The sequence below is a fragment of the Mustela lutreola genome, chromosome 4, assembly GCF_030435805.1.
Source record: "Mustela lutreola isolate mMusLut2 chromosome 4, mMusLut2.pri, whole genome shotgun sequence".
Taxonomy (NCBI): domain Eukaryota; kingdom Metazoa; phylum Chordata; class Mammalia; order Carnivora; family Mustelidae; genus Mustela; species Mustela lutreola.
The window spans coordinates 174,358,209-174,379,366 of NC_081293.1; the positions used below are offsets into that span (position 1 = coordinate 174,358,209).

General features: G+C 37.0%; 1 protein-coding gene across 21 annotated transcripts in view; it reads right to left on the bottom strand.

Moving 5' to 3' along the window:
* The window catches only part of CADPS2 (calcium dependent secretion activator 2), a 533,537-nt gene that overhangs the window by 143,966 nt on the left and 368,413 nt on the right, over window positions 1-21,158 (bottom strand). For 13 of the 21 annotated variants that reach the window (XM_059171710.1, XM_059171704.1, XM_059171699.1 and 10 more), the window contains exons 10-13: window positions 16,058-16,166; window positions 14,827-15,036; window positions 5,483-5,619; window positions 3,036-3,223 (exon numbers count right to left, since the gene is read on the bottom strand). In XM_059171710.1, coding sequence (XP_059027693.1) covers window positions 3,036-3,223; window positions 5,483-5,619; window positions 14,827-15,036; window positions 16,058-16,166 — 644 coding nt within the window. The remainder of the gene's footprint in view (window positions 1-3,035; window positions 3,224-5,482; window positions 5,620-14,826; window positions 15,037-16,057; window positions 16,167-21,158) is intronic. The other 8 variants (XM_059171719.1, XM_059171720.1, XM_059171700.1 and 5 more) reach the window with 2 other exon arrangements.

The following is a 21,158-nucleotide window of genomic DNA, read 5'->3' on the forward strand; positions in this document are numbered from 1 at the left end:
AGCCATAGCAACTGTCCCCTGTTCTTGCCACTCTCTTACTGCTCCCTACCCCCCAGTAAAGTTTGTGGAGTGGAGATGGCTTACTTTGGGGTAATGGGAAATGGGACTATGATCTACAACTACTCTCTCATTCCCAAGTAAGGCTCAGTTAAAACCCTGAACTGAGGTAAAACCCGAGGTAAAACCCTGAACCTTTCACTGAGTAAAACCTTGAACACATCTTGAGACTAGGATTGGTTTTATTTTACGGTGGGATGAAAAGTGGCAACAATGATGACTTCAATTCAACAAATACATATTGTGGCCAAAACATGCAAGGCAATATGGTCTGTCCTACAGAGCGTAACAGGTGACGAGAACCAGTTTTTGCTTTCAAGATAGGACCTTGTGGGATAGAAGCAGGGGAATGTGTGTGGATTGATTTAGCGTGTAGGTTTACATGAGAAAGTTTATAAGGAAACTACAGATAAAAGGTATTTTGTGTTTGAGATAACAGAAATCCTCTTCAAGGAGTTTTATGATATCAGACTACCACACACTTGGAAAAAGAGAAACATTATGTGGAGAATAAATGAGTTGCCTGGGGTAAAGATTATTTGGGGAGGGATACTTGGAGAGAAGTCTGGGCAGATGGGACAAGAACAATGTTGAGAAAGCCCACATACTGTAGCTTGGAACTTATCTTTAATTTCATAATCAAACAAGAACCACTGAAGTTTACTAAAAGGAGTGTAAGAGAAGTTAATCTGTAATTCTGAAGCTGATTGCTAGACTGCTGTAGGGAGAAAAAGTAGTAGAGAGATATACAAAGATCCATTAACAAGAAGAAAAAGAAGGCTCGAATTTGGATAGTGCAATGGAAGTGATCAAGTCTAACATGAGGGGTGCTACGAAGGCAGAACACTGGCACGGGCGACAAACTAGGTCTAGGAGATAAAAGAAAAAGATGAACACAGAATGAATAGGCCACAAATGGACGTGATATCAACATTAACTAATGCAGTTGTTCATTCATCAATCGAATGTTTATTGAACACCTATTCTGTGCCAGGAGTGTTACTTTTTGTCAGGCAGCCTGCTGCGAGCTAAAAGAGGTACAGGAGCCAGTTTAGTGAGATGATGGACTTAATTTTTTTTTTTTCTAACATTTATATTTTAGAGAGGGGAGGAGGGGCAAGGGGAGAGGAGAGAGAGAATCCCAAACATATCGTGCACTGAGCCTGATATGGGGCTCAATCCCCAAGACCCTAAGATCATGACCTGAGCCAAAAGCAAGTCAGATGCTTAACCACTGAGCCACCCGGCGCCCCAAGAGGATGGGCTTCATTTTATACCCAGAGGGTTGAAAGTGCCAGACCATTCAAGCTGTCAATTGTTGATAGAGACCTATAGCTTAGGAGAGTAATTGGTTTGGAATTATCTGTATAAAGACAGGTCACCAAAGCTGTGGAAAGGGGCAAGATCACTGGAGTACAATTTTTCTGTGAGGTAGAAAAATCCTTAGAACAGAGCAAGTTCAAGAACACACGTGAGAAAAGAACTATACTGCACTTGCAGGAGGAAAAAAGTTATTAGCAAAGAGAAGGGCAAAAATAAATAAGAAGGGAGCCAAGATGAGACAGTCCTGCTTCCGGGAAGACGAGCAGCCTCTCAAGCGGCACAAGCCCTCAGAGAGTCTGCAGCATGAGCTTTTCAACAGGAGTAAGGAGGGCGAAGCCGGAGAAGAGGCTACAGGACCAGGTCCTTACTCAATCTATTTCAAGAAGCCTTCTTGGCAAGCCAGGAGCCGGAAGCCCAGTGAGAGGAATGGAGAGCGAAATTTGGTTGGGAAGATAAAAGAGAACAATGGAAAGGTAGGCTGGCAGCTTGACAATACTTACGACAATGGGAACTATCAGTTAACTTGTTTGGACTATTCATGTGCAGGGCACTGTTCGAAGTGCTTGATATACATTAATGCATTTGATTCCCATGATGATTCATGGATTCCAAGAGAGATACCACGTTTTATCTTCCTTACAGATAGGGTAGTTCAGACAAGACTGGAGTATGAAGCTTGCCCTACACCTTACACCATGAATTCGCATTCCTTTGAACCCTGGCAATCTGACTTCAGAGTTCCTTGACCACTCTGTTCTGTTGTGAGGCTAGGAAAAGCTTACACAGGGTTGTAGAAAGAAAGGAAATACAGAGAGAGAGAGAGAGAGAGAGAGAGAAGGAATAATGATTGAAACAAATTAAAAGGGGGGTGGGAGAAAGGGTACCTCCTTTGTGGGAGGAACCCCAGAAAAGGTTCCCTGGGAACAGGATTAGGCGAAGAGAGGGATTAGAGCATGGAGAGATTTTAAGCTTAGAGGCACATGATTGTGAGGGCCTGCATTAGATGATTTTTTACCTCTTTGGCTCAAAACACTAAAAAGGGACACTTGTTCCTAAAGTACGGATGGGGAGGATCAGCAAGGAGCCTTCTTCTCCCTCTGCCTGCTGCTCCCCTGCTTGTGCTCTCCTTCTCTGTAACCAATTAATAAGTAAAATTAAAAATAAAATAAAATAAAGTATAGATTAGGGAAGGGGCTAAGAGAAGATTCCACATAAACCTCCCTGCTCATCTTGCTTGATCAATGAAAGCTTATTCCACAGTGGAAAAGGAAGAATCATTGGGCACACACAAACCCGCTAGCAAGCCTTACCCTGACACACATATGCATAACAATAGAAATACAGAGGACACTTAAGCTGTGCAGCCCCTAGTACTAGGTGGTACCTAAGAACTAAAAGGCAACTTCTAATCTCACAGATATTCTCTCCCTTTCTCTTTCAAGTGGCTTTAACGGCAAAAAGAAACATAAAGTGCACCCAACCTAAATCAACAGCATATTGATGTACATTTTTCCTTTGTGGGTTTTTTCCCCACCTCTTGCAAGAAGTGTTTGCTATTTAAAATCTGTTACTAGGTGATAGTGGCAAAGCACATTTTTCTCTCTTTCCAAGTCAACCCTACCCATTTCACACTGTGTGTTTGCAAGTAAAAATACCTGTTGCCATGCACATGAGAGGCGCAGAATGCAAAACTGTAATGGAGCAGGGTTGGGTCAATGACAGCACCGTTTTCTGAATGTTCCATCAGTTCTGTCAGGTAGCAGAGATGTCTGTGACAGCCTCTCACACCATAACGGGCACAGTACTCATCTAACACAAAGACTTGGCCAGGACTGAACCAACCCTGCAAAAGAAAAAAAAAATTTTTTTTTTTCCTTTCTGTACTAGGATTTGCTTTTCTGCAGGCACTCTTTGACATTATAAGGAGAAGCTGAATCCAAGTGTCTTCTGATATATTTTTTTAAAAATTAGTGGTATGTTTTATGTTATTTTCATAAAGCTAATGTCATCAATTTTGGACCTGATCTGGGACACTCGTAATCGAATACGATTCTCTTCACTGCTGTGGCAAGGCACAAACTACCTGCTTTTCTCCACTGTCATTCAAAATGGGCCAAATTTATTCACGGTATCTAAGTTGTCAGTCCCAGAGAAGAACATTCTGACAAACTTCAATCCCTGAATGAGTCCAATAAAAAGAGAATGGTTAAAGCAGACACTATTATTGAAATTGCCTAGTTGCCAACGACATGTTATAAAGTGAACTAAGACAATTCCAGTTAAGTTTAGTGGTGGTGAACATGCAGTATTTGGGAATTTGCATATTTGGGACACTGTTCTCATTCAGTTTGTCCTTCTAGGACCAATATAAGCAGAGCTAATGCCTTACAATAGCTTTTTTGTTCTCTTGAAATGAGACGAAAAGGGTGCGTGTGTGTTCGTGTGTGCATGTGAGCCTGCTCGGCTGACACTGGAGGTCAGGGTTAAGCAGAGTTGCTTTATAAAATGTTTCGATGAATTATATGGACTAAAAATAAACAGTTTTGAAAGGAGGCAGGAAAATTGTGCAAGGGAAAGAAAAGACTGGTGAGCCACGTAGAAAGGTAAGACAGCAATAACACAAAGAAGAGGAGGGAAAAAGAGCACCTAAGGACCATGGTGATGGGGCAAGCCCTCGGCTGGACAAAGAGCACGTCTGTGTCGTATCGGAGGCACCATGCCTGTGAGTTACTACGATCTCCATGTAGTTCAGTGACCTTCAGTGAATGGCTCAGGACACTGAAAATCACTTGTTGAGTCACAATCTACTTCCAGGACCATCCTGTCTCCAAACACTCCCATGACACCATGTTCTAGATACAGTTGAAGACACGGTGTAGGTGAGAGGTGTTTTCAGACCTCTCATGACACGTGGGATGGTTCACCCAACCCACCAACTTCTGATCACTCATCAACTAACTTCACTGAGTGGAATCCACCAGGGAAGCCCCCCTACTGGTGTCCCCTCTAGGTGTGCTTCCCCCCTGGGAAGATACCACAGGGTTTTGTGATGCTCTTACTCTTCACGTAAAGTTGGGGCTGGAGCGGGTTTCGGCCATACAGTGACATGTTGAGTAATAGGTACTTAATAAAGAGTCTATCAGGAAAAAAAATTCTTCTAAAAAATGCTTTATCAGGCAGTAAGTTGTGATCACAGCAGTAAGTGGTTGCAGTTCTTCCTGTCTATGCAAACATCTCCAGTGAGCTTAGAGCACATTCTGTCTGAAATCTTAAAGACAATGTAGCTGTACTGTCGGTAGCTGACACATTCAGGAGCCAAGAGACTCTGTGGTGACAGAAACAGGGAAAGTCCGGCTGGATACATTTCAGAGGAATTGTCACCGACAATATAAATCCTTGGAAGGGCCCATATGGATGCTAGGCTTCAGTTTAATGTCCATATTCTGAGCAGTCAAGCATTCCTTCAGAAGGTAAATTATACTTTCTATCCCAAATTTTGTCTGGTTTCAACCAGAGAGAGTAGCAGTTTTCTTGATTTAATTTAATTTTTTAAGGAATCCAAATGATCTTTTGGAGGGCTAAATGAAACCAAAGGTTTCCTCTGTTACATGTAGCCCTGTCGTATCATTTCTCACACTGTTTCCTTACCCGTCACCTGGGTTGTCTCTCTAGGAACAAAAGAGAGAAATGGAGAATAGCAACATTTGGTAAGCAGAATTTAAACCTCCACATGTCTATATAGGTCTTAGTAAATCCTTTCCCAGAGGTTTTTTTTTTTTTTTTTTTTTTTTTTTAAATCTTCATTAAAGCCTTTATTTTCATTCAGCCTTCTCCAGAGGGACTGATAACCCACAATTCAGTGTCTGTTTGAGTCTCCTCTCCTGTCTATTGAGTGGCACAGCAGTGGTCTTCAAGTGTATAATTTTCAAATTGGGAAGCAATCGATTGGAATCCTTTATCCTTAATTCCCAATACAGTTATTAAAGGAGTCAGGAATAAAATACCGCTTCATAACAAGTGTTTCTCACTTAAAAAAAAAAAAAAAAAAAAAAAAACTTTCATTCTAACCTATAGGAGACTGGAGAGACAGAATTGTACTTACCAAGCAAGAATAGGAATCATTCAGTCTGTGATCCAAAGTCTGCCTCTGGAGTATTCGAAAAAGGAAGGCGTGGTCAAGCTTGCAAGGATTAGCAGAAATAAACTCATCCATACCATGTTTCTGAAAACGGTCTGCATCTGTAAATTCAGAAAAGGATGTACAATACATTTATTTTTCTGGCTTAATAATGGGCAAATACAGTTTTTGAACACAAAATGCATGCTTCATGATACCAGACTGTTTTGTATTATAAAAAATACAATGCCAAGAATTCAGCATAGTAACACAAATTGCAATTTTTGGGGAGCCTAATGAATGATGGCCTGGAAAAATCTGCAAATCATTTGAAATGAGGAAGTTTCTATATTCCCTCTAAGCTACTTCTAATATTCATCAGAGAACTAATCTTATTTTCCAATTTTAAGAAAAAGAGATGCATTTTAAGTATGCATTTACAGAAGGAACCAACTGGAAAAGAACCCAGGTCTTGTCATATAAAAACAGCAAGGATGGGTAGAAGCTTGCTTCTCAAATGGCAAACTAGGGCAGAAATGAACACACAGGCTTCCACTGGACCACTTCCAGTCTTTTTTTTTTTTTTTTTTGAGTCTTTAATGGGACCAACCTTAATGTAGAAATGGCAATGAATGCTCTCAAGCTTCAAGTTTAAGAGACATGAAAAAGGGAGCATCATGTTTGTGCAAATATGCAGACAAAGCACAACGTCCCAAATGGCACTTCAATCAAAGGTCCAAATTTATTGTTCTTTACAGATTGCATCTTTCAACGCCTGTAGACCCTGCGGGTTTATCAAAAGGCAAGCTTTTATGATTGCTTTCATTAATGGTATGTTTTGTCAAAGTCTTCAATGCGAGTTATTTACTAAGTAGAGAGAGAAAAAGCCACACACCACCCAAAAGGAGTGCTGGGGTGTTACTACATTAGCTCGGTTAGAAATGAAGCATGCATTGGGCAAGCAATCAGTTATCGGGATAAAAGTGGATTCTCCTGACAATGGTAGAGCTGAGGCTCCATTGTTCCTTAAGATTCATAGATAGATCTCATTCTGGTAATTATAAGAAGTAGAGTCTTAAATGTAAACTGAATGTAGTTCTTAAAACCTATATGGTACAATCCTAAAATTGCAAAGGAAAGGAGACAAAAGTTTATTGATTAAATGCAATTATAGAGTCAGGCTCATAATAAAACTCAGTATTGATCTGTGGACATGATGCTAACATAGTCAGTCACATTTAGATATTTAGCCCAGATCATATTGATCCTATGTCAAGTTCAACTTTCAGCCATATTTGTGGATGGAAGAATTATGTAATTCAAGCTGAAGGGTCTTCAGAATCACATTAAAAAAAAAAAGATCTCACATCAGTGACAGCTATCAAAAGGTGAACATAGCATGTAAGCAACGAATGGGCATTCATTGATGATGGAAGGTATGAGGTTATGATCCATGGAGAACCTGGCATATGTATTCCTTTACATTCACTAATTACTTAACTGAACAATTAAATGCATTACATGTGGTAAATTAGTATTAATTAGATGAACACTGAATGTTATTAAACTGCTTTTCCTAAACTGAGAAATGAGACAATTCAACTTCTTTTATATTTCATTCTTATGACTGACAGTCTTTTGAAAGAAAGTCTTTCAAAGTTACATATATGATAATGTGAAATCATATGAGTAGACAGGAAACTGAAAAATGCAAGGCATTTTGTATTTTAAATAATCTTAAAATCTTCATTTATCCATTTAATTGAGTAAAAAAAAAACTTTTAGTGTCACCTTTATGTAATTACTAGTTTTATAAAACAACTGCTGAATTTTATTCATTATTTCTTTCACCAGAGAAGGTCATAACAAGAAGTTAAAAATAACACCCATTAATGACTTGTTTGTTGAAAATAGGATATATAAGAAATTCCACAGAAAATCCATAATTCTTTCATTCTACAAAATACATATGTTACAATTCATATAGTACCTGCTATATAATTATCTTTTTACCTTTATCTTTTATAAAGGTTTATAGAAGCAAAATTTTTATTTTAAAGCAATGGCATATAGTCTTTAAATATCTACAAGTTCCTGAAAAAAAAAATCTGTTTCATTTCTATAATTAAATCATATTTTCAAAAATGAATATATTTTATGAAGCATTTTCCTCAAGAAATAGAATTCTAAACTATATTTTGCTAATGTGTCAAGACTTTTGGAATCATACATATGAATGAAAAATTACTTTGCCAATGATTACCTTTAGTGACAAAAAATATTTGTAATAGCAATTTAAGCCATAAAAACAGACTCCATATTGACAGTGATAAAACTTGTAGGTGAACAATAGTCCATTAAAAAAACAAACAAACCCTACAATCTCTCTGGTGCTATAATTCTATGAAAGTGAAATGTATTCTTAGGGAGTATCCCATCTTCAAAAGACAGGCTGTAAAGACCAAGAATCTCTATCTCGTTCTTTTTAGGTCTGATAAGCACAATTTAAAATATTTTATGTAAATATACTTCACCATGAACCACTGGTTCATTAGTTTCCATGAATTTATAAAGAAATAAATTTTGAAAAAGCAACAGTTTCGAGCTACCTGTGTGATAAATTGCTCACTTTAAAATCCTCTCATGAACTCAAGTAAACTAAGAAAACATCTCTTGTTAAAATATTATCTACTTTTTTTATTTCTGTGAAATATAATTTTCTCTTGGCATAACATATCTACATCGACTCTTAGAAACCAGAGATATCATCTGGATCAAATGAATTGTGTCTTTAATCAATTATAACCAAATACAAGGCTTGGAGACTTGCTTTAAAACTGGGTGATGCTTGATTACCTTCAATTAATGTTTATTAAAACACAAAATTGTGATGACTAGTTTTAAATGAAAAATCATTCATGGCACTAATCAAATGTTCACTGATAATGACAAATTTCAGTTCAGTTTATCTTCCAAAATGATATAAGAAAATTATCAAAGGAAACCAACAAGATAGGAGCTTGAACAATGCACTGCAAAACTGTCATAAATTGTGATGATTAACCTATGGACTAACTACAGATGTGGGACACGGTAATTGAGGAGACTAGTGCAGGGTTTCTATGGTAACAGCTGGATATATGCTCCAGTGTCTTTAGGGTGGTACTGTCACCAGGTGTGGTAAAAGTGGATGGAATAAAACCCAAATCGAGAAAGATTATTATTTGCTATAGATTTATGGAATTATAGAGGCTTATTCAAATGCAACCTGAAAATTTATATTTTTCATTAGGGTAATAGCTGTTGGAAGTCAGGGGAAACGAATAAGTAGGCTGATGGTACCAATTTAAAAACAGTTAACACTGACTTGCAAATAGCTAGCCTACAAAACAACGTGAGGACTATTAACAAGCTAGTAGGCCCCGCTGTAGTATGTGCGAGGGGGCTTTTTGGTGGGTACGGACCACATCCAGCCCCTATGTGCTCAAGAATCCAAGCCCCAGGATAGGTATCTAAGTCAGAGTTCCAAATGTGAGATGGGGAAAAATTTAACTGAAATGTTTTGTCTTCCTTTGCAACTAATTCTAAGGATGCTGCATTTTTTTCCTTTTTCCTTCCTTTCATTTTTTTTCCTCTCTTGCTCCTGGTGTTGAGAGAAATTAGGGACATAAAACAGGGGAGGAAAAGGAAGTGGGGGAGAGGCAAATGGGATGTTGCAGAAGAGGTGGCCGTTCATAAGCATCCTGAGGCTACTCAGGGGTCCAGGTCCAGGACCCAAGTACCAAAAAGCCTATGAAGAAGGTGCTGTTACCTAAGAGCTCATCCTCTTCTCTGCAAAATCCTGAGCTGAACTAAGCAGCATATGAACCTTCTGAAATACAGTAACTTGGTTTAAAATGGTCCTACGGTTTAAGCTTGCCCGTAGTGGCATTTACAGATACCCCATCTGATTATACTTTCCTTGTAGCTCAAACTCTCATTGAGCTTGAAAATTCACAAGAAGTTAAACATGGCACAGAGAAGGACCTCATGTATTTTTATATCACCGATGTGGCCACTAATAGGAATTCTTATGTTACAAAATTTTCTGTAGATTATCTTGGTTGATATTGTTTCATGTACACATTTTATGTTGAGCACCAAAGAGAAACATCAATACATACATTAATTAGGAGTTTGTTCACACCTCTGTTATTGACCCAGATAATTTCTTAGCTTGTTTTTGTTAAATTGACTAAAAATGGATGTATGAATGTACACATCTTGCTTTCTGAGGCAAATAACAAATAAGTAGTATTTTCACATGACAATTTTAATCAACACATACAGACGTAGAATTGTAAGCAAAGCAAACCAATATTCAACATTTACTTGAAATTATATACTAAACGTAAAGTAAAACATACCTATGAAGTGTGAAATTTAACTTAGTAGGTTAATCAAGAAAATAAGCTCATAAAATTAAATGTAAAGTCCTATTCCGATTTAAGAATTTTTTTAAAAATTTTTTGACTTAAAAAGAAGGTAACTTTTCTGGTTCATTTTTGACATTTTTTTGTAAGATTTTATTTATTTATTTATTTGACAGACAGAGATCACAAGCAGGCAGAGAGGCAGGCAGAGAGGCAGGCAGAGACAGAGGAGGAAGCAGACTCCCCGATGAGCTGAGAGCCCGACGTGGGGCTCGATCCCATGACCCTGAAATCATGACCTGAGCTGAAGGCAGATGCTTTAACCCACTGAGCCACCCAGGTGCCCCTGACATTTCTTTATTATGGAAGTCAACTAGTACTGTGTTGTATTTTATTATGTTACATACAAATTGTATGACCTTATATACCTAAGAGAGAAAAATAAAAAACAGGTGCTTCGCATAGTGAAGAATAGTTTAACTGAAGAATGTCTGTCAAAAGTCTGCCAAAGGCAATGTACTGTTTGAAGCAGAAAATTTGGATAGCAAGCAGACCCCCTACCCACCCATTCAGTTTACCGTATTTTCTTATAATTTCTAAATATCTTCAAAATCAAAGAAATAGTGAAGTCAAATAGATTCATATACCAGAAAAATCTATAAATACATATCATCATTTATATCCTAAAACAGATAATAAGGTTGTCTTCAAATAAGATAGACTTTAGAAATCCATTATTTCATTCTATCTCAACATTAACTCAGTGTGTTTAATTTTTAAGAGCTTTCTTTAAGTTATAACATAGATACTTCAAAGATATGTCAGAAAACTGGGGAAATGAACCAGTAACTAATTCCTTTGAACTCATCCACTGTGAACAGTTTAGGTATAGGTCTACCTATATTTATACAAATTTTTAACAGTTAAAATATCACATACATAGTTTAGTATTTTTCCAGTTAACATTACTGAGTATTTCTTTTCCATGCTATATAACACCTTCTCAGCCATTATCTTTATGTCCACGTGATTGGTAGATACTGTTTTTCCTCTTGTGGCAAAAATAGACTTTTGTTTCATAAATGGTAAAGTTAACCTAAACATTCTCAGTTTGCCTAGGAAATAGGAGACTAACATTGTAAACAAGATCATGATATTCCTTCAAATATCATATTATTATAAAAATTTTGATAAATGAAGCAAAGAAAAAAATCATGACAATACTTACCCTTACCAGCTATTGGTCAGCAAAGGAAAGAAAAAGCATATTTAAATAGATTAGGAGCATACTGATTCCTATAACTAGTCATTTTAATTTCATATCATTTTCTTACTTTCTACTAATGACTCTGAAAGTTGTTCTTCCTAGAGATGATCAAAAAAGAAGAAAAGGCAATGCCATGGAAATCGCAGAAGAGAAGGAAATACCAAGGGCTAACTGCTCTCTGAGAAGTCCAATGGATGGCTTCTCTGATAGAGGTCAACATCAGTATTCTCATTCAATGCGGTAGAAACTCATTTTTGTCCTTCCTCCCCTCCCCCCACCTTTTTAAGAAAGATAAAACAGCAGGGTCTGCAGGGATAGAAAACTTTACTAAACATCTGGAATACATGAAAGCTGTTGGCAACATAACCAAAACAGTTTGGCTTTTTAGAACAAGTTTGGATATTTTGGAACAAGTGAATCCAGAGGCTAAAAAACCCCATTCCACTTAGCCTAATCAGCACTGCTTGGACAATAGGCTGATCTCTGACAGTAGAAAGGTTTTGTGAAAAAGAGATTACCATGGCTATTTGAATCCCATGGCTATTTGAATCAACTGATTACTAGATCTTCTGTTCATTAAATCTGTATTGTGTAGTCCTGGCCTTCATGTTCTAGGCCAGTGGTTCCTGACCACTTCTCTTGCCACGACACAAGATGGATGATATCTGTAACTCAGTGCACTCCTTGGGTATTTCTTGCACTTAGGGTGTGAAAAAAATACTGAAATACAAATGAATGAGGAGACCTTTTCACAAAAATAATTTTCAAGTCACTGTAACTCAGTGGTTCTCAAATGAGGCATCTTTAACTCTGCACCCACCCCCCTTGACATTTGACAATGTCTGGAGATATTTTTGGTTATCATATTGTGGGAGTATGGTTTGCTATCAGCATCTTGTGAGGGTAAGCCAGGGATAAAGCTAAGCATCTTATAATTCACAGGACAGCCCTCCTGGCAACCTCTGAAACAAAGAATTACCTGGCCCAAAATATTAATAGGCAGGGCTGAGAAATCTGGTTCTAACTTACAAAAAAACACCATTCTGTTTCTTGTCAAGAGGTCGTTGTGGAGCACGGATTTACCTTCTATTTGAAACAGCTACAAATTCACGAAAAAATACATTTAAAAAATAGTTCTCAAAATACTGAACAACCCAGGAGACAACCCAGGAGAGTGATTCTTGAGAGACAGGAAACAAATGTGGTGAGCTGAGGCACAGGGAACGAGAGCCCATAAGCACTAGTGGGCTCCCCAAGTTGCGAAGACAGACCTGACAATTCAGGAAAGCCAAAATGGCTATTGTCCGCCTTCAAGAATACAGTTTCATCCCCCTTCCTCTTTCCATACTCAGCTGAATAGTGACCCCTTCACACATGTGAGGAGACTACCTCTGGCCAGGGCAGAAATCATCCTAAATGATGAGAGGCGGCAGAGCCCACAACTCACACAGAGCTTGGAGCCTACAATAGTACATGTTCTCAACAGCCTACAGGAAACCTTAAAATTCATGGGTCTTTAGTTAGAGTCTTTAAGAAGAACCCTGATCCAGAAATGGGGAAAATGGATTAATCCAAGACTAGACACTGTTTAGCTCCATCTAAGAAAACTTAAGAGTAAAACCTGAAAAGATTGAACTGTTTCCAAGTGACTTAATTGTGTCTTAGAATAAAACTCAAGGACATTTTCAGAAAGAAAACTACATCAAGGCACATTATAAGCTAACTGCTCAACACCAGTGTTAGAAGATCTTTAAAGCAGCTAGAGGGAAAAAAAAGATACATTATGTATAGAGGAACAGGCAAAAATGAACACATTTCTCGTTACATAAAAAGGTGTTAGAATGTAAGGCAAAATCTTTAAAGTACTGAAAGAAAATTTTTTTCAAAATGAAGGTAAATTAGGTTTTCATGTATAAGGAAGCTAAAAGAATTAATCATCACCAGACTCACACCTAACTCAAAAGAAGTCTTTCAAGAATTTTTTTAGGATTTATTTGACTCAGGAAAAGAATGAGAGAGAGAGAGAGCAAAACCCAGGGAGCAGCAGGCAGAGGGAGAAGGAGAAGCAGGCTCGCTGCTGAGCCGGAAGCCCGTTGCAGGGCTCGATCCCAGGACCCTGAAATCCTGACCTGAGCAGAAGACAGACGCTTAATGGACCGAGACACCCAGGTTCCCCAGGAAGTAAAAGATTTCTACAAGACAATGGAGAACACTGGAACTGATAACCACCTGGATAAGTATATAACAAACGTTTTCTCATATTATTTAAATTTCCCTAAAAGGTAACTGACTGTTAAGGCAAAAATTATAATAGCAAAACATTGTGGATTTATAATATGTGTAGAAGTAAAGTGTAGGACAAGAATAGTCTAGAGGCTAGAAGCGGAGAACTACTATTTACAGGTTCAAACACTATTTGATGAGGTGCTATGAAGATGGACTGGGGTAAGTTTTAAGATGTATACTTTAACCCTGTAACACAAAGGTAGCCGGACTTGAGCTCATCTTCCATCATTAACTGTTCAGCTTACTATGCCATTAAGGTGCCTAGATGCGACAGTGAAAACAGAGCAGTTATCTGATACAAGAGAAGTACAAGAACAAAATATTGCATGTCAAGATGTTACTCTCCCGTAGAAGAACCTTAATAGTAGAACCTTTTGACCAGGAAGTCAAAAATTGAATTTAAAGTCAAAGAAAAAAGCTGACTTACTATAGAGGAGACCTGGGAAGTTTTGCAAAGGAGTATAGTAAGTTAGGATATTTGGTTTAATGATTATTAAAGCTGTGTTTGAAAATGTTTCTATGATTATTACATCATTTGTTATTAGTCACTTATATATTTAAAGGAAAAATAAAAATTTTAAGTGATTTAAATTAGCATACAAAGGATGACAGGAATACTAAGGTATTTAGATAAAAAAAGTTGGCTTGATGACTTATCCTTTTTTAAAATGAATCTACAACAGAACATATAGCCCTATTATCCTTCTGGGGCATTAAGAACAAACCTAGGAAGGGGTGGTTCAACACTTTGGTGTTCTGGAGTCTTGTCAAGGCCTATTTGTTTTCACAACACTTTTCCCGTTTTTATAGAACACATAAAGTAAGATGGTATTTTATTAATTTTTAGTTAAAATATTTATTAAATTTATCATACAATATTATATATTATAATATTTTATTAAAATGAAACAAAATGTTAAATATTATGTTTATTATTATATTATAATATTTATAATATATGTTATAATGTTATAATAATTATATAATATATAATATTATAATATATAATATATTATATTATAATAAACATTATATAATTATATATATTATATAATTATTATAATATAAGAATAAACATGTTATTTAATTAAAACAGTATTGGAGAAGTTTTGGAGAGTTTTCTTATATGGTCTTAAGATTCCCAGAGATACCCAGTGCTTGGCAAATTCATGACTGAAAAACCCAGGCAATATTTATTCCAGAACTGTGTGAAAAAATTAGAGTGCTGATTCTATGGCTACTAACACAAATGATTTTTATTCAATTAGGAATTCATTAATGATCTAAACTATGATACTGAACAAATGTGTCTCAATTTTATATCTTATTAAGGTTATTAATTGATAATCCAATTATTTTTCAACACAACTTACAAAGCTGAGCATCTGCATGGAGAGTCCCTCCTTTAGGATTCAGCTTCTGGGTTTGAATCGCAGGAATGGGTTTATAGGACTGACCTGTGGCCCTATACATGGCCTGAACCCATAATACTCTATCTTGCTCATCGTCACTGGCAAATATCACAGTGTCTCCTTCTTTAACTGCATTAAAGAACATCTGACCACCTTGAAGGCCTGTGGAGGAAGAAAGACGTCATTAAAAACTTACATACTTGGCAGATTTCAAGCTCATTCACTCAACAGTCAGACGGAAGAGAATCAGTTTGACATTAGTAGCTCAATGCTATTAATAAGAGAAAGGCTTAAACTTCCATGTCACTTTAAAAATTAAAAACAGCTTAAGGAAATGAACAGTTCATGACATAGTTGTAACATTCTGCAAGCCGTACAAACCTCCATAGACATATATAGCATGGTCTGCAAACTTATGTCAGGAAAGAAAGTCTTATCTTTTGGCACATTTCTCACTCTATAAGCAGGAGAAATACATGGTGATTTTAGCAGAAACAAAAGGCAGAGCAAAAGTGATACTTGTATCTGTATGGTATTTTATCCTTTGAAGAATTCTTTCATAAAGAAGATATTTTGCATTTTTCTGTGACCAATTAGTGAATGCAAACACAGATTCCTACTTTTAATCTCTCCATATTAAATTCTTAATCTCTGTATTTATTAAATCTCTGTATTTAATATTGCTTTATTAATTTCATTAATCTCCACATAGTCATTGATTCATTCCCTCACCAATGGTATATACCAAGCATCTAGTACATACCTATATTAATATGGAAGTAAGGAGAGAATTTAAGAATGTGGTACTGGGGAGAAAATTGGTAGAAAATGCAAAAAAATTCATTTGCTACTTCTTTCCCTATTTCTGTCTCTTGTACCTTTTGGTTTCTAGTACAAAAGTTCATATGAGCATTGCCGATGTTTCTTATATAATTTTTCTATTATACTAAACTTTCACATATTGCACCCTTGTCCTAAAGAGAGCAGAAATGATGAGTTATGCTAAAGCTAAGTAGCCCTCAGGAAAATATAGTTTGAATCTCATGAAGTTTTCTCCAGGTACGTAAGTGAAATATGACCCCTATTCATTCAACAGAGTTTGAAACCTAGAACAGAGAGAAGATATTTATGAGAATTTCATCAATACATGAATGACGGAGAAAGTGACACAGCTTAGAATTACCGGGGTGGGGATCCGTGTAGTCCACAGTGTACCCTTCCAGCTGCATTAGTTCTTGTGGTTCAGACTTTTTCTCTCTATAACTGCACATAGCAAATGTGTATTGGCTAACCTGCACAAGAAAAGGTTGGCAGAGTGCTTGTGTTAAATTTATTTTTTTATAAGACTCTTTGCCAAATTTGAAAGACAACATGCATTGTTCATACATTAAATGTCAGCATTTTTCAAAACCTAGCTCAGAGATAAAAGCACCTTTCATTTGTCAGCTTGCCGTGAAGCTTGCCACACCTATGATCCAGCATTTCCCAAACCAATGACCTGCTGGCCGAGAGTCTGTGAGGTATTAATAGAAGCACCATAAGAAAGCATTCATGTTAAAAATAAGTTTGAGAATTACTGAGTTAAATAAACAGCTTCTTCTACTGCATGTTTTCTTATGACCTTAACAGGTTGACATACTTCGTGAATCTCTAAAATAAGACATAAGAGGAGCATTCTCAAACTTACATTGTCATGGAACTACATTTTTTTTTTTTTTTTTAGAGAGAGAGAAAGAGAGAGAGAGAGCGTGTGCACACAAGATAGCAAGGTGGGGGGAGGCAGAGGGAGAGAAAGAATCTCAAGCAGGCTCCAGGCTCAGTGCAGAGCCCATGTGGGGCTTGATCTCAAGACCCTGAGATCATGACCTGAACTGAAATCAACAGTCCAACCCCTAACCGACTGAGTGACCCAGGGGCCCCATAGGACTACATTTTAAAGCAGGCTTATTTTAAGCCTTTAACTAAAGCAAAAAACAAAAACCAAACAAACCAGATTTAATAAAAGTTGAGAATTTCCTGGCCTACGTAACCACAGCCACAGGAAAGTTCAAGGTGGAGTGAGTTTTAGGCAGCCTGTGACATAACACTGCCAAGATCTGCTGCCTCTCCATGGAACTGGCTTCATTTTCACGGGCTGCAGTCTGAATGACCTAGAAATACAGTTGCAAACAGCTATTGGTCACCTCCCTGACTGTCGCACCCCGGGTCCTAAGGCCATATTTGCACCAATCACTGTGGCGAGGGGTAAAAGTAACATTAGCCCAGTGTGGGTCAAGAGCTTATATCTGTGGCCAAGAATATGACATGCTACATCAGATAGGCTCTGAGAAGTTCCCCCAAAATAGAGAGAGGAGCTGCTGTTCCCAGCAGGAGATAAGAATGTTTGGTGGGTTAATACCTAACCTTCAAAATACCTCACAACATAGGATCCACGGAAAACCGTTCTGGGTAATGTGAATTACGCCCCCTTTCCACTTTTAAGTATAGATGAAACTAAGGAAACATAAAAAATAGCTTTTAAGGGGTGCCTGGGTGGCTCAGTGGGTTAAAGCCTCTGCCTTTGGCTCAGGTCATGATTCCAGGGTCCTGGGATTGAGCCCTGCATTGGGCTCTCTGCTCTGCAGGGAGCCTGCTTTCTCCTCTCTCTGCCTGCCTCTCTGCCACCTTGTGATCTCTGTCAAATAAATAAATAATAAATCTTAAAAAAAATAGCTTTTAAGAGACAAAGATTAAAGAGGACTCAAAAGGGAGCTAATTATGAGAGAAAGAAATTACATGGACTACGGTAAAATTAAGAAATTCTCATTAAAAGATACCACGAAGAAAGCAAAAAGGCAAAGCCAGAAACTAAAAGAAGATGTAGGCAAAATCCATATTCAACACAGAACGAGTATCTATCGGTATGGAGGGGACAGGTAAGAGCAGCAAATGAGATTACCTAGAGAGGGGGCGATTCTGCTTTCAGACTCCACCACTAGCTCCTGCCTGAGTCTCCAGACTGCTGGAAACTTATAATCGGTAAGCCTCACAGTGTATTACGCACCCCCCAGATCCAGAATAGGTCCTTCTAAGAACTTATTCCAAATAAGCAAGTGGACAAGGATTCAAAGACGTGTTCACTGCAGTACTGAATAGAAGCACAAACTGGAAAAACCAACGGTGGCTTGGTTAAAGACACTGTGGCACGACCACACAGTCAAATATTATTCAGCCATCAAAACACGTATGTCAGATTTTTTTTTTTTCCCCCAAGACACGGAACTATTTCTAAGATTACATCACAACATAAAAAGTAGGTGAAAGACAAAAATGTAGCATGTGCTCTTTTGGGTAAACACTATACATATGAATAGGATACAGACGAAAATATCTGTAGTAATTATGAGAAGGTGCCATTGTGGGTGATTTAATTTTTTTTTAGTGTTTGAGTTTCTCTACAGAGTAGATTAATCTCTACATTGAATATGGGGCTCCAGCTCACAACTCCAACTTAAGAGGCACATGCTCAACTGACTGAGCCAGCCAGATGCCCCTGAGTTATATCTTAATGAGGAAAAAGGAGTGCAGCTATTTCCATTTTGAAAAACAAACAAAAAAACCATGAAAAGTTGTTTGGGAATAGTGAGGCAAAACCCCCAAAACACATAGAAAAATATTCTACAGTTTTCCAATATTTCTTCCAATGTGTCAATTATTGAGAGGTATGTTAAAATTTCCTATCAGTGCTGTCTGTGAATTCTTCATATGATTCCCTTGAACGTTGCTTTATATCTTTCGAAGACACAATCTTACACCTATATGCCTTTGTTATACCTTCTATGTCTGTTCCCTGTTGCAGGTAAACAGCTTTATTTATACTTATGTAGGTTTTTAAAAATATCTAAAAGGGGTTTTTTTGTCTTGAAGTTTATTTGTTGGATATTCACCAAGCTATACAACATTTCTTTTGGTTAGTATGTGCCTGAAAATGTTTTCATCTTTTTATTCTCATTTACACTGTGTTCTATTTTAAATTTCTATTAACAATATATAGTCAGATTTTTAAAATCTCCAAAAATCTAATTTTTTTTAAGATTTTATTTATTTATTTGACAGATAGAGATCACAAACAGGTAGAGAGGCAGGCAGAGAGAGAGAGGAGGAAGCAGGCTCCCTGCTGAGCAGAGAGCCCGATGTGGGGCTCGATCCCAGAACCCTGAGATCATGACCTGAGCCGAAGGCAGAGGCTTAACCCACTGAGCCACCCAGGTGCCCCCCAAAATCTAATCTTTTAATAGGCAAGTCAAGATCATTTATATTTTTATATTCTGTAATATATTCGGAATTATTTCTGTTACTTAACTGTGCTCATTAACATGTTTACTTTTTTCTTATTCCTTGTCTTTATTAAACATTAACAAAATCCCTTTCCTCTGATAGTGAGGAAACTACACATTCTGTCTTTATTTTTTTTTTTTTGGTGATTGTTCTCTCAAATCCTATTGTGTTCTTAACTCATCCCTCTTGAATACAGAGAACTTTGAGCACTCCATTATCATTACCTCCCCTCTTATAATAAAATCAGGGCTCGTGTTAGTTTTCCCTTGTTTTAGTAATATTTAGTGTGTTAAGATTTAGTAAGAGGAAACATTAAAATATGTTATCTGATACAGTCAATATTTATAGTGGCCCTTGTCTTTACCCATTTTTTTGGCCATTACTGTCTATTGATTCACACGCCATCACTGAGTTCAATTTCTTTCTTTAGTAAAACCTTTTTGAGTCAGTGTTTATTTTAAAGTAAGTCTAATTCTCCCTTATGAATGACTGGTTGGTTCTATAGTATTCTAGGCTGGTAATTCTTCAGCACGGTGAATATATCATTCTATTGTCAGAAAGCTTATATATCCATATTGAAAACTTTGATTAAAGTCCAACTGTGGTCCCCTTATAGTTAATTTGCCTCCTCTCTCTGGTTTCTCTTAAGTGTTCTCTTTATCTTTGTTATCCTGTGTTTTAACTTTTAATTTAAAAAAAATTAAGTAAACTCTACCCCCAATGTGGGGCTCGAACTTTCAACTCTAAGATCAAGAACCACTGACTAAGGCAATCAGGCACCTCTGTTATCCTGTAGCTTTACTGTGACATTTGGAGGGAGTTTTAATGTTTATCCTGATTGATAGTTGTAGTATTTCTTGTATCTGAGAATTCATGACTTTTATCAGTTTAATAATCTTGTTCATTATCTTTCCCAATGTTGACTCTACCTTCTATCCCTTTATCCGTTCTTCAAATTCTATCAGAAGTATTTATTTTATTTTATTATTTAAAGATTTTATTTATTTATTTGACAGAGAGAAATCACAAGTAGATGGAGAGGCAGGCAGAGAGAGAGAGAGGGAAGCAGGCTCTCCACTGAGCAGAGAGCCCGATGTGGGACTCGATCCCAGGACTCTGAGATCATGACCTGAGCCGAAGGCAGCAGCTTAAGCCACTGAGCCACCCAGGCGCCCGTATCAGAAGTATTTTGAAACTTCTGATCCACTCCTCCCTATCTTTTAAGCTCTCTGCATATTTTATGCTTCGTTATTTCTCTATGCAGATTACAGAATAATTTCTTAAAACTGTAATATTCCATCATTAATTACATCACTAATTTTCTCTTTAAATGTGTCTAACCTATTATCTAACCTGTCCAATAAGGGTGAGATCATGACCTGAGCTGAAGGCATAGGCTTTAACCCACTGAGCCACCCAGGCACCCCAATAGTGTTATGTTCTTTGTTTTGTTCTTTTCTTGTACTTTTGAATCAATTTATAAATTTATAAATTTCATCATTGTAAATAAAATTATTTTATAGTTTATATATATATGACAATTATTACTGAAATTCTTGGGTGTGCAAATAATTCTTTTTGTAATTTTTAATATGAGCTCATATCCGGCACTGGTACATCTGTGGATATTTTACACAACCCCTATTCAAGGTTCATATCTCCAAAAACAATTTTTTTTTTTAAATGCCAGATGCCTCAGATACATCATCAATCCAGAAGTACTTTTTATGTTAATTTCTTAACTTGGGTGTTCCCCTTATATTAGTATAAAATAAATTAGAACTTCAACTTTCTCTGAGTATAGGTTAATAGTTACAAACTCTCAGGAGTCATTTTTATTCCATATTCAGAGCCTAAGGCCGAATATAGATTTACAAGCCTGGAGGCAGATTTTCTTCTAGTCCACATTTCACAGAGATCTAGCTCTTCTAAGTCCTTTATGAGAAGATCTCATCCAAACCCCCACT